The 14110-nt window shown below is 42.6% G+C and overlaps 1 protein-coding gene across 3 annotated transcripts in view; it reads right to left on the bottom strand.

Annotated features, from left to right (window-relative positions):
* Positions 1–10318: 10318 nt before the first annotated feature.
* Positions 10319–14110, bottom strand: part of Zkscan8 (zinc finger with KRAB and SCAN domains 8) — a 38033-nt gene continuing 34241 nt past the window's right edge. For 2 of the 3 annotated variants that reach the window (XM_005398957.2, XM_013521788.1), the window contains exon 2: positions 10319–12946. In XM_005398957.2, coding sequence (XP_005399014.1) covers positions 12079–12888 — 810 coding nt within the window. In that variant the 5' untranslated portion in view covers positions 12889–12946 and the 3' untranslated portion in view covers positions 10319–12078. The remainder of the gene's footprint in view (positions 12947–14110) is intronic. The other variant, XM_005398958.2, reaches the window with a different exon arrangement.

The raw sequence follows: 14110 nt of genomic DNA, 5'->3' as shown, positions 1-14110 counted from the left end.
GGAAGTCAAGAATACACTGCTAGTAATATTTCCTGGCAATGGATAGACATGGAGGCTAAAACGGATGGGCTTTAACTCCCAACATGAGGCTTGTGTGGTGAGGAATTTGGGATAACCGACCTCATTCTAAGCGTTTTGACCAGGTAACTCAGGATGCCCTTCAGCTCTTTAAATCTAAGTCCTTTTTAAAATTCAAGTGAAGAAATGCTGCTCTGTTGAGTTCTTGATCTTTAGCAGTGTCCAGGGTGGAAGAAGTGAACTACCTACAATGGAAGACTTTCACTGGGTACTCAGGGAGGTGTTGCAGGAGGATGCTTTAGGACCTAAAGGCAGAGTCCTTCTCAAGAGTGCTCCTTCCTTTCTGTCAAACACCAGAGTTTCTGTGAGGTACTAATAGATATCCAAACTTACTGTGTTCAAAACACAAACAAACCCCTACTCCTCCTGCGTCTTCTCATTGTAACATCACTCTGTTCTTCCAGTTCGCAGTATGAAAACACTTGAGTCATTCTTGCTTTTTCTCTTGAATCCCCATCTAACTCACTAGCACAGTCTCCTTCAGGATGCACGCGCACCCTGACCTCATCTCTTCATCTCAGCCCTTGGGGCCTTGTCCTGGCCACTCACTTTCTGCTTGGAAAACAGCACCTAGGTTTTCCTTCAGCTCCCACTTTTGCTCACTCTAGGTGTACTCACACCTGGAGTACTTTTAAAAACTGATATTATCACATCTTTGTTCAAAACCCTGCAACAGCTTTCAGCTTCACTCAGGAAAACTCAGCTCTATAAAGCAGCCTACACACCCATTTCTGCATCACCTCTGGCCTCATCTCGCTAACTTCACCTCCCTGCAGTATATCTGACCTTTGCTCCTGCTGCTCTTCTTTTCTGGAATGATGGGTGTGGTGGACTGACAACTGGTGGGCAACTTATAACACCCAGCTGAACTGAGTAAGTCCACCCGAGGACTGTTGCCAGCAGCATAAGAGGCAGAACTGGAGAAGCTGGGCTGTTGGGAACAAAGAGAGGCTGTCGGGAGCTGGTAGAAGCTATAAGGAGCTGTTGGTTCTTTTGGAGGAGGTTGTCATGCTGGCTTTACTGACGAACTTGGCTGTTTTCATCCTCCAAGGAGCTCAGGACCTTGTTGGTACTCAGAATAGCTTTGGTTCACTTTGGGGGAGCTCTGGTCCTCACTCTAAGCATCGATTCCTGGCTCCAGAGGGGAAGATGGTGCACTGCCAGTCTCCCGGAGAAGCTTGCTGCGTTGGCTTTCCTGATGGGAACTTGGCTGTCCTGATCGTTGGAGGAGCTCAGGACCTCACTGTTGCTGATAGCTGTGGAACCTTTCAGGGGAGCTCTGGTTCTCACTTTGAAAGTTGCTTCCTGGCTCTAGTGTAGATCCCTCAGCTTGCTAGCACAGGTCCTTCATCCCACTGGCACAGACTTTCTAGACTCCACCACTGACTTTTGGGCCTTCCCAGCGCAGATCTGTGAAACAGGCCTGCATGAGATGTCATCGTGGGCTCTGAGCCTCCAGTTGGATTTAAGGGAGGCATTGTTATGAGCTCTAGGTCTTCAGCTGGACTCATGCAGGACATTATCGTGGGATCCAGACCCTCAGCTGGATTCTTTGTTCCTTAGTGTGTGGACAGATTTCCTGCACTCTCTTGTATGTGATTCTCTGGGTGACTATTATAAATAATCTTATAAAATATGTGTCCTGTATTATATTGTTCTCCTTGCAATAAGCCCCAAACCATGACAGTGGGAGAACACTGCTTTTCCCCTTGCTCACAGCATGATCTGATATGTAGCTTTTCAGTTATACTGCATTTTAAGTAATAGAATCAAAGCCGGGCATGGTGGTGCATGCCTGTAATCCCAGCACTCAGGAGGCTGAGGCAGGAGGATTGTTGCAAGTTTGAGGCCAGCCTGGGCTACAAAGTGAGCTCAAGGCCACCCTGAACTGCATAGCAAGGCCCTGTCTCAAAAAGACAAAAAAAAAAGAGAAAAGACAAAACAACAACAACAAAAACCCAGAATCAGTTGTCCTCTCTAGGCCCTGAAAAGTCAGGCATGGGTTTTGAATTTGTGGATGCTTCCTTCTTACCTTTAAGACTGACTTCGCTGCAGGTGCCAGTAGATGAGTGTGCCTAGCTGCTTTAGTTGTCTATTGATCTTAAGAACCCATGGAGAGAGGTGATACCTTGACACTTGTCTTGCTAACATGCCAGCAGGTCCTTTAGTTCACAAAGGACAGCAACCATGACATGCTAGCGATACCCACAATGAGCATAATCTATGACCCATCAGTTTTGTCTGGGACTATGTTTCCCAGAAAAACGTTCCTAAAGTTGTTCTGTGGGAAACTATTTATAACGAAGTGTTGATTAAAAATCCAAGTGGCTTACATTAGAGGAATGAATAAATGACTAAACATCAAGTGCAGTTAAAAGAGTAGAACTTCGTGTATGAACACAAATCAACCTTAAAAAGCAGAATGCTGAGGAACAGAAGACCAGTTTCCCACAGTAAATACTTACGGGTCGGTGGGTGGGGCATGGGATCAGGATGAAAAAGTAAAACAAAATGTATACAAATGAAAATGAATCTGCATACAGACCAGCGATTATGATCTGCCCTGAAACGAGTGCATCATCCACAGTGAGCACCCACGGTTACTTGCTGAGCAGCACTCAGAAGAGGGCAGAAGCCCCCAGCAAAGCCCTCACTTTAGGCGGAACCAACCGACAACCAAAAGCCACTGAGCAGTCAGTAAGCACGCTGTGAGAGCGAGCCTTCAGTATCAGTCATTATTGTGCAGTATTATTATCAGTATCAGAACAATGTCATTCAGTATCAGTCATTATTACAAAGGCAAAGCGTGCTGTTGTTCAGCACATCAGAGCCTACCTACCTTTAAAAATTTTTTGCCAGGCATGGTAGAGCACACATGTAATACCAGTACTAGGGAGGCTGAGGCAGGGGGATTGCTGTGAGTTTGAGGCTAGCCTGAGCCACATAGTAAGTTTAAGGACATTCTGAACTACATAGAAAGACCCTGTCTCAAAAAAGCAAAACCAGAATTCTTTTTTTTACAAAGAGATAGAAATTTTGTGAAATGGTTTGTCAGAACATAGTTATTTGCAGCATTTCAGAGACCAGTGAACTTTAAAAAGTAAATAAGAATGTATGTGTCTGGTAACAAGTGACATTTAACTGGATTCCAGGAATCAAAGCCAAAATTAATCTCAAAAATTATTTTAATTATCACCATAAATTTCAAACAAAAAGTAGTAAGTGATGTTTGAATTACCGAAGTTTGTGATTCGTTATGGACGTCCCCCCCTTTTTTTTTCTGGTACTGGGAATATGGACTTCCCCTTACTCTCTAACTTTGAGAGAAAATGAAGAGCTAAGAGTTAAATGTCCATAGAGATCTGTCAGAGAAACTCAGTTCCTTAATTCTGCTCACGAAGTGACACAGTCATCTTTTTCTAATAAAACTTGTCTTAATCCCATAAAATAATGCTAAAGTGATCATGTGCATTTTTTTTTTTCTGGTACCAGGAATCGAACTCACAACTTTGCGCTTGCCAGGCAGGCGCTGTGCCGCTGAGCTAAATCTCCAGCCCCATGTGCATTTTTTCTTAATGTTGAGAAAATCCTGTACTATACATCTACCACATGTTTCATTATTAAGTTTTGTGTTTGTTATATAGCCTGTAATGTTTGGTAAAGGAAGAACTCATCAAGATTTTCCTGAATTGGTCCCAGGATAGTGTGGACTCTCCAATGTTTGATAAGATCTGAAGTCTGACTGAAGGCGTTTCCATTTTGAAGGCTTTATTTACACTCATGGAGCTTTTCCCCAGATGGAATCCGAGGGACTTTAAGCGCTGATCCAACACTGTGATCTTCCTGATAGTGGTCACAGGAATAGTTTTGCTCTAGGGTGGGTATTCTGATATCTGATCGAGCTTTTGGTGAAGGTCTTCCTACATTTTTGCACTTACGCACTTTCTGGTAATAAGGGCCACCTTCCAAATGCAGGTCTTCCCTCCCACGTCACTCATGTGGTGTCCTTTGGGGTGGACTCTGTGGGGGATGCACAGAGCTGAGCCACAATGGCCCCTTCACAGCCACAGGGCTTTTTTCCGGGGCAGATGTTTAATAAGGCTGTTGCAGCACTTCAGGGCTCTCGTGTAGTGTGCTTCTTGTGTCCACTGACACAGGCGTTTAGCAGAAGGCCTCCCACACTGAAGACATCCACAGGGTTTCTGAAAGCTCTCGTGCATTCTTTACTCTCATGAGACTCGTTTCTTTCTGTGTTTAATGGGATGTGGGTTTACACTGATGGTCTCTCCAGGGTAGGACACTTAGAGCTCCTCCTCCAGTTTGGATATTCTGGTGTGGAATTCAGGGTAGCTGGTGTGCTGGCATTTGCTTTATCAAGGAGGATTTGCAGTGGATTTCTTTCCAACCCACTTTACAGTTAAAGGCTGCTGCTTTTATTTCCTCGAAAGCTGAAAACCACGAGCACAGTGTATGGCAGCTTTTCCGCCAGAGCAGTGGGAGCCTGAACTTCAGAGTGAGTTCCGCCAGGCGTCTCAGGTCCTCTCTAGCATGAGGCAATGCGTGCTGTGCTTACAGGCGGTGCTGCTGCTCTGGGGTAAATATTCAGACCTGTCCAGTGTGCAGCCCCTATTTAGCCTGCAGGGCGTCAACCTCTCAGTTGAACTTCTTTGGGAAAATTCTGCTTTGAAACAGACTCCATGATTGAGGCAGGAGACAGGACCAAAAAGAACAATGGACCATTCAGTCAGCATGTTTTTCCTGCTGGCAGAAAAGGGGGATTCAAATGGAACATATACGAGTGCACTACAGAAAGGCCCTAGCCAAACACAGCTCTTTGTATGTAAAAGCTTTAATGAAGAATATGTACTTGTTTGTTTTATCATTAATTTCTGCTCTTCAGTATTTTCTTCCCTCTGCTTTCTTTGGGTTTATTTGTACATTGAGAACATTACTTTTTTTTCCCTCCAATTTTGCTTCCTTTCTAAATATAGCATCTATAGTTTTGATTTTTTTTTTTTTTTTTTTTTTTTGGTACTGGGAATGAATCTCACCACTTGCACTTGCCAGGCAGGCGCTGTGCTGCTGAACCATATCCCCGGCCCAGCATCTACACTTTTAAATGAAATAATCTACCTGAACAGCCAGAAAATAAACTTATAACAGAGTATGTCTCAACAAATGATAGCTACTGTTATTAATAATATTAATAAAGTAAAACAGACTACAGAGATTTAATATTTATTCAAGATCTTCTGTCAAAACATGTTAATAGAGGGCAGAACATGAAAGAAAATATCATCACAGCAACAAGATATTTTACTATGTATTTGGAGAGATCGTAACCATCTTAGCTACTATGTGTGAATCTGCACAGTAGCCCATGCCCACGTTTTGAGACGTGGTGAGTACTTCCATTTTTGCTTTTATCCTCTTTTTCTCTTTATTTGGCCCAAGTTTGCTCTCCTGTACTCATTTACCCCACACTTTTCAAATATACTTTTTGGCACCATTAAAAAAAAATCTCAAAGCTGGAAGGGATTATCAGCGAATATCTGGTCTGCCTCTTTTACCTTTTTATAGAAACTGAGGTCCAGCTAGGTGATTTTTGTCTTAATTGCAAGAAGATATCAAACCTTCAGGGCTCAAATGTCCTTATCAATTTGTCTATGAAAGGAAAGCAAGTTCTCATCGGTAGAGGTTGAATCAGTGGTCCTCCAAAAAGCTATGCCCATGTCCTAGTCCCTGGAACCTGTGAATGTGACTGTATTTTAAATAGGATCTTGGCAGATGTGATTAAATTTATGATCTCAAAATGAGATCATCCTAGATTACCCAGGTAGGTCCTAAATCTAGTGACCAGGGTCCATAGAAGAAAAGAAAAAAGGAAGATAAAAGCTAGAGTGAAGACAGAGGTTGAGGTCTGGCGGGTGGGGCTATAATCCAAGGAATTCTTGAGGCTGGAAGGCACAGGGAAAGATTCTTTCCTAAGAGATGTGGAGTGTGGTCCTGCTAAAATATTGATTTCAGACTTCTGGCCTTCAGAACAATGTAAGAATAAGTTTTTGTTGTTCTAAGCGACCAAGTTTGTGGCAATTTGTTATAGCATCCCTGGAAACTAAAAAGCTACCCAAAGAGATCAAGCAAGGTGGTAATCTGCCCTTTATTTCAGCTCATACTATAAACAAATGTCCTTTCCAGGTATAAGTAGTGTCACAGTTAAAAAAAAATTTGTGGGTGATTTTGCTGTTTAACATGACCCCCAAGTGTAGAGCGAAAGTGCTGTCTGGGGTTCCTGTACACAGGCAGACTGTGATGTGCCTTGTGGAGAAAATATTAGGTAAGTTTCACTCCTGCAGAAGTTACCATGTAGTTGGCTAGGAATACAATGTTAGTGACAACAATTTGCTATATCCAGAAAAAGGAAGACGAAATTTGTCTATTTGCGGATGAGGCCTTAAAAGTATTAAAGTAACATCTATAGTTTGTGATAAAGCTATAGAAAAGTGGCTAAATTTGTGGATTCATAAGATAGCAACTGGTTTTTAAAAAAGCACAGTAAGCAGTGTTGTTTGGAGGCCGCAGACCTTATGTGAAAAGTCAAAGAAATTTATGATCATGTTAACCAGGGTCAGAAAAATGTGAACTCAGCCAGCACTGGCTGTGCACACATCAACACTGTGTAGAAATGTTCAGTTTGGAAGTGAGGCAGGTTCTACAAATTAGGAGGCTGTGGAAGAACTTTTAAAATACTGTCCTGGTCTTATACAAGAAAAGGGTCATGTGGAAACGCTGCTTTTCAACAGTGATGTGACCGGCTTTATCAAGACATTGGCAAACAAATGTATACATAATACGAAAGACTTTCTGATTCATGACAGTGTAAGCAGAAGATCACAGGAACATAACCCTGTATTTTCTCCAGGAACAACAGTTCAGTACTTATTAACTCAGTGTTTAAAGCAAGTTTATAAAGCACAACTATCACAAACAATGGAATTAACTTTATCTTAACAAACTAAACCCATTAGAAGGGCACAGGGTCTAAGAATAACACACAGGAAAATGATTTGTTTTGAGGCTAAGGAATGGGCAGTCTTCAGAATCTTTCTCCTCTACTGAATGTACAACCCAACTAGGGAAAGGTTAGCATACATTTGGAATCTCCAAGTTACAAAAATGTTGCAGGCTTGGGAAAAGGCTAATATCGATGTGGGTCACTGAAGAGGGCGGAAACTAAGTATAAAGTACCAGCATGCCTTCCAGAGAAGGATACAACTATCACAGCAGTCATTTTGGTGTGATAAAGTGTGGGGGGGCACAAAGATTGGGAAGAAGTGCGACTGTCATGACAGTTTTTGCAAGTGGTATGTATAAAATGCAAGAAACTACATATAAATTATTAAAATGTTGGATACAAAGTCAATATACAAAATGAAAGAACACTGATTCAGAGAGGATAAAAATGTTTTCTTAGGTTCTCTGATCACAGTAAGGGGGTCTCGGAAGAGTTACTTGGGAAGGTCTCCAAAAAGAAGCCTTTGTATAGAAGTATCTGGGCTAGAAATGCAGATACATCTATTAGCATGGCTGACCAGGGGTCAGAGTTCTTTATCACAACTCCCTTCCAGGACTAGCATGAACTGGCTGAACCACAGGCCTGGTGTGGGGAGGGTGGCTTTCCTTTGTGACAGGTAAGGCCTTGGTAACCCCCTGTGGTTAGCCGGAAACATCACACAAAGAAAGGTGGCCTGGAATGTGACTCCTCAGGTAGGGTGATTTGTTCAACTGGGTTCCAAAGCATAATGTGAAGCTATGATAATGAGAAGAACATGGGGCCTGATGCAGGGCTAGCCAACTATTGTCATGGGACATGACAGCAAAACCAGAAATAGATCCATGCCTATTTGGCACTTCATGTATGGAAACTGGCACTGTAGGACGGTGGGCAAAAAGTCTCTTTTTTACAAGTGATGCAGGATCAACTGAATACACAAATAGGCAAACAATAACATATGACCGTACATATATAAGCACAGCAACAGATTATTTCAAACGGATTACAGATATACATGGGAAAGCAAATTATAATAATTTTTAAGATTATAGAGAATATCATAATTTCAAAGTGGAGAGAAAAAACTTCAAAAGATATGCAAAATAAGACATCCATAACAAATGAACAAAAGATAAGCTGATATTACAATTAAAAAGCTTTTGCTGAACAAAAGACACTTAATAGAATACCATAGATTTGGAGATAATATTTGAATTCCCTGTGAAAAGGGCACATATCCAGAATATGTAAATAACTGCTACATGGTATATGGGAACTGAATCGGAACGTCCCAAAAGAAGGCCTGCTGACCAGTATGCAAGCAGGAGGCTCGTCTGCCCTCTGCCTAAGAGGCGCTTCCTCATCTTGCACAGTTACCAGCTGCATAAACAGCACTAGCCCAGGTAAGAGTGGCACTGTCTTTGCAGTGCAGGTACACTCGGCAAGACGTAGGAATGCGAGAGCGTGCTGAGGACTGACTCGCACAGTGGCACACGGAGTCACTGTGTAAAATGTATTTCTTACCGCACAGTGCGGAAAACACTAGCACAGAGAACATGCTTCATCATGGTAGCGAACAATGTATTTCCCGGCCTGTCATGGTGACACTACTTCGTTACGTGCATTCCGTGATCAGTCATTGAAAATTTCCTTTTCTCCCCGATTGTACCGTGCTTTCCCACATGCTCTTCTCACTGTACCTTCCTTCATTCTTTTTTGTTGGGCTTAAGAACTCATCTCTTCACCACACCTCAAGCTTTCATCCTCCTCTGAAACCTTGCCAACTTCCTCATGAGTACCTATCGCACCTTCTTCAGTGCAAAATACTGTCCACATCAAGTGGCTCTGTCATTTTAAGTATTGTCTTCGATCTATTCTATTTTCTGTATTCCCCCCCAAAACGGGAAGTGCCTTGAGACTAGGCTGCTTGGTTTCATTTATTTTTGAACCTAGTACGTTGTACAAGGCTTGACCAAAAACAAATAGTCATTAATACCTTAATTTGAGCTCACAAGGAATAGCCAGGTATGTACTCTGAAGCCCTCACACTGAACTCTTCAGCGAAGGAAATTTCCCTTTCCAGAACGTCTGCTCTTTCAAAGTCTTCGGAATACTTACCACTCAGTGCTTAGTATTTAGAGTTGTGCTCTCTTGTGGTGGGAGGTAGCATTACTTCAGTGCTGAATGCAGAGGGTATTCTTCACCCAAAGTCTATCTGTAAATCCCCATCCTAGTAACCAGCCAAGATAGGAGGGGTGGAAAAGGTAAACACTAAAGAATAGAGGAATGGAGCCAGGTGTGGTGATACACTGTAATGCCAGTGCATGGAAAGCTGAAGTAGGAAGACTGCAAACTTGAGGTCAGGCTGAGCTATGTAGCGAGTTCAAGGCTAGCCTGGATTACACAGCCAGACTCTGTCACACACACACACAAATCCAGAGCACAGAAATGGGATGATGGCACATCAGAGAGAAACCACAGCCTATTCTGATTACCAAATGCAGGAAGCACAGCAAAAGAATTCACACTTTCAAAGGACGACAGCAATAGAAGCTCAGTGTTCCACTGAGGCCCTTCACTGCTGCCTGTAAGTATGTGCTTAGTTTTTTCTAACATGCCCCATGTTCTGAAGAGAATCTATCACTTTGAGATGTAGCTGGGGGTGTAGCTCAGTGATGGAGTGCTTGCTTAGCCTGTGTGAGGCCCTGGCCTTGATCCCTCGCACTGAAAACAAAAGACTTCAGTTGCAGAACCATGATGTTCTCTGCCTTCAGCCCCCATATTCAGGCCTAGCATGACTCGGGGAGGTTGGTGGCACTACTCCAACACTGAGACTTCCTAATGTGCTTTCTTACGTACATCTATAACCTCAGTATCCCATGGTCGTGGCTGGCTCCGAGCTTCATAAGGTCCAGTGTGTCTTCCAGTTGACCTGCCTGAAGTGCTGACACAGTTCTAGCATGCCAGAATGTTCCCTGACACCTGCTCAGAATGTGAACCAAAGAACCCTGCAATTTCTGTCAACTAGAATCTCACCTGAGTTAGGTTTCAAGGATCAGAAGAATTTCAAGTTTTTTTAACCAGGAATGAAAAATCAGTTAAAATAGAAAACTAAACAAAACAAAACAAACAAACCAACAAAAGGGGCTGGGGATTTACCTCAGTGGCAAAGCGCCTGCCTGGCAAGCACAAGGTCATGAGTTTGATTCCCGGTACCGGAGAAAAATCGAAAAACCAAACAAACGAACAAAAAACTCAAGTAATTTTAAAGTCCAGATTCCTTTCTTGAGTTTCACATGTTTCATATACAGTTTGGGGATTACAGTTAGGAAATCAGGCTATGGTCTGGTAGACAGCTCTTTTGGGATTTCCACAGACAATAACAAAAATATGTTCCAAATTGAGTTCAATAACTTTCTACCTTCTCTCAAATCTGAGCTCTCCTGATTGCTATTGGACGTGATGCCTCACAGTCACTTAAGTAAATCTTGAAGCTCATCCTAAAGCTAGTGCCAGCCCCAATCAACAACTGTACCCTCCTGCCTTTCTAACTGGTTCTCATACTAAGTACTGAAATCTCCAAGGAGGGTTTCAGTCTAACTCTCCTGGCAATATGGCACACGGGTGCAAAATAAAGACAAAGAGAATATTCTGCAGTTGAGGAGCTCTGGGATGACCAATGTTCTCTGTGGAACAAAGGGTGAGTCTAAAAGCTTGGGACTTTTATTGGTATCCGTCAGGGAGGTGGATGGGGGTCACGGCAGAATGCTAAGGAAGAGAAACTTGGCAGGCATCGGCTGTAGGAAGAAATGGAGCAGTTCTGTACCAGGCAGAGGCCTCCAGTTAGCAGTACAACAGATAGCTTCATGTATGCAAGGCTGGCACCTTTACTGCAAGGAAGGTACAATTCTTTCTGAGTCCCATGGCCTCAGCTGAGATGTTCTCTCACGTCTAGGCCCTGGAATTTCACAAGTTCTTGCTCGAGCCATTTCAGCCATCAGCAGGGGGGCAATTCTCGCCCTCTTGCTGCAGTGAGACATGCTGGCATCTCAGCCAGACTCTGATCACATTCTTTTAGCCAGTTAAGGTAACATCTGCTTCAGTATAGCCAGCTCTGCATATCTCGGTGAATAGGCTTGAAGTAACGGTCAGGGAAAGATCAAGGCAAGGGGCTTTGTTTCTCAGGAGAGCACAGCTTGGTGGTCTCCCACACTAAGCTTCACACCTCTAAGCCTTTGCATATGTCACACCACACCCAGAAATACACTCAAGGAAAGTGTCAGATGGCAGATGCACTAGAAGCTCCTTGGGAGGTCGTTTTTGTTTTGGTTCAAGAATTTCAGGCAAGTTCAAGGGTTTATTTGGTCAGCAAGTCAAGAGGTCTTGGACTTTTTATTAAGACAAAAACTACTATTTTTTTTTTATAGTAGAACATCTACTGGGGTTCCTACCTAGACATATTCTACCTTCTGCCAAGAGGTCCCTAATGTAGCTAATCATCCTTGGAAACACACAGGTATAGCAGAGACAAAGCCAGACCAGCAGATTGCTGCTTTCAGAATGAAGGATACATGGACACTCTCTCATTGAACACTGCTGCCACTTTGAAAACTTCATCTGTAAGGCTGGTAGCAATAAAAACAAAGGCTTGCACATCAGAAAAACAAACACACCATTTGAATTATTAGCTCTTACTAAACCAACACAAACTACATTCTAAAGTGTGATTTTGAATGGCTTTACCTGACGAGTTGTCAGGCTGCATTCTCAGAAGTTATTGTACAGCCTTAGTCATGCTGCTGATGAAGTCACTTTCTGTGACTTCTCATTTCTTCAATATTCCAAGGGATATAGTGTCAACTAAGGCATTTATGTTTTATTGTACCTTTCTTTTGACTGTAACTTCTGGTGTAAGCTGAGGCTTCTCAGTATCTTCACCACTTACATCATGGATGACACTTTCCTTTGGCATGTATCTTCTGGTGCTTAGTAAGATTAGAGCTCCCGCGGAAGGCTTTTCCACACTCATCACACTCATACGGTTTTTCTCCAGTGTGGATTCTCTGATGGTGAATAAGAGTTGAGATCTGACTGAATGCTTTGCTACACTCTCCACACTCATAGGGCTTTTCTCCAGAGTGAATCCTCTGATGGTTAACGAGGGCTGAGTTCACATAGAAGGCTTTCCCACACTCCTTACACTCATATGGCTTCTCTCCTGTGTGGATTCTCTGATGTTTGATAAGGGCTGAGCTCACACTGAAAGCTTTCCCACATTCATCACATTCATATGGTTTCTCACCAGTGTGGATTCTCTGATGCTTTCTAAGGTCTGAGCTCACACTAAATGCTTTGCCACACTCACTGCAGTCATAAGGCTTCTCTCCATTGTGGACTCTCTGATGTATAATCAGGTGTGCCCTCACAGTGAAGGCTTTCTGACACTCACTGCAAGCATAGGGCTTCTCCCCAGTGTGGATTCTTTCATGTACAGTGAGGGTTGAGCGCACACTGAAGGCTTTTCCACAGCGATCACACTCATAGGGTTTCTCTCCTGTGTGGATTCTCCGATGTCGAACAAGGCCTGAGCTTTGGGCAAACTTCTTCCCACACTCACCACATTTATACCGTCTTTCTTCTGTGTGTCTACCTTCAGGCTTTTTTAACTGGTCCTTAAACTGAGAGACCTTTTCATACTCAGGAATCTGTGAAGAATTCCCATTATATTTGCTAGAGAACTTCTGGTATGGGTTCATCCTTACAAAAATCTTTCCTTTAAAGTTGAAACCTCATTTAAAACTCTGGTCTTGATTCCTGAAATAATAAACAGATCTTTCAAATGTATTGCCTGCTACTAAATCAATATAACATGATACAGATTTAACTAGGGGCTCTCAAACATGTTCAGTAATTCTATGACACAGCAATTTTCTAGTGACCAGATCCAATATTTTCATTCAGCTTGTACCAAGACACAATTAACACTGAAGAGTTACTGTAACGAACAGCTAACTCATTTAGATATTTAAGCCTATCTTCTATAACAGTCTTAAAAAGAATCCGGAATATAATTAAATATTAAAAAAAAACCCGTAAGAGCTGGCTATGTATGTCATTGGTAGAGCACTTGTCTAGCATGCACAAGACCCTTGGTTTGAACCCTAGTACCAGAAGAAAAAATAGTTCCTACTTTAGAAGACTTTTTATCATATTTAGTTAAATTACAAAATCATAGATATTAAATAGATTTGCAGATATGGTAGATGAAGCAGTATGAAAATAGAAAAGGCAGAAGAACAGAAATTCAGCTCTAAAGCTTGAAAGATGACAACATCATTGGCAGGTATGTTTTACCAGCGCTTGGTGTCTACACTTCTTGAGCTAGAAGAGATGTTAAGTCAAAAATGTGTTCTTTGTAGAGCCACTACTGCAGCAGCTACTGCTGCTATGATAAACGGTACCTTAGCAACAGCAAAGCCTTCTCCTCTGCAGCTGTGACAGAGGAAATCCTTCACTGGGTACCACCAGCTCATTCCTCTAGAGTTCTGACCAGTGTGTGAACTTGGGGAACTGCTGTCATTCTCTTACCCCTAACAACAAATTCAGTTTTGTCTCTAAACTTGATAAATTTGCTACAAACTCAAATTACTACTATTGGCTCTCTCTGACCTTTTCTACCTTACAAATCTCAACAGTGATCAGTTGTCAGCTTGCACCCTTGATGTGATGAAAATGGCATTTCACCCTTCTTCTCTTCCTCCCCAAACCTCATAATTCAGTGTGATAACAAAACGTTGAAATCCCAAATGAGTGACAGTTGATGAACAAAACCTGGAAACAATGCGAGGGAGAAGAGAACGAGCATAGGAGCCAGGACACAGTGAAAATGAGGTCTCCATTTGTTCTGAAGGAATTCAGCCCTGTCAGAAATGTGGGTGGGCTACTGCTATGAGATCGGGCTCAGGAGCCTGGGCCAAG

Source organism: Chinchilla lanigera, unplaced genomic scaffold (genome assembly GCF_000276665.1).
Source record: "Chinchilla lanigera isolate Chin_1 unplaced genomic scaffold, ChiLan1.0 scaffold00064, whole genome shotgun sequence".
NCBI classification, from domain to species: Eukaryota; Metazoa; Chordata; class Mammalia; order Rodentia; family Chinchillidae; genus Chinchilla; species Chinchilla lanigera.
This window is presented reverse-complemented; position numbering and strand designations above follow the sequence as displayed.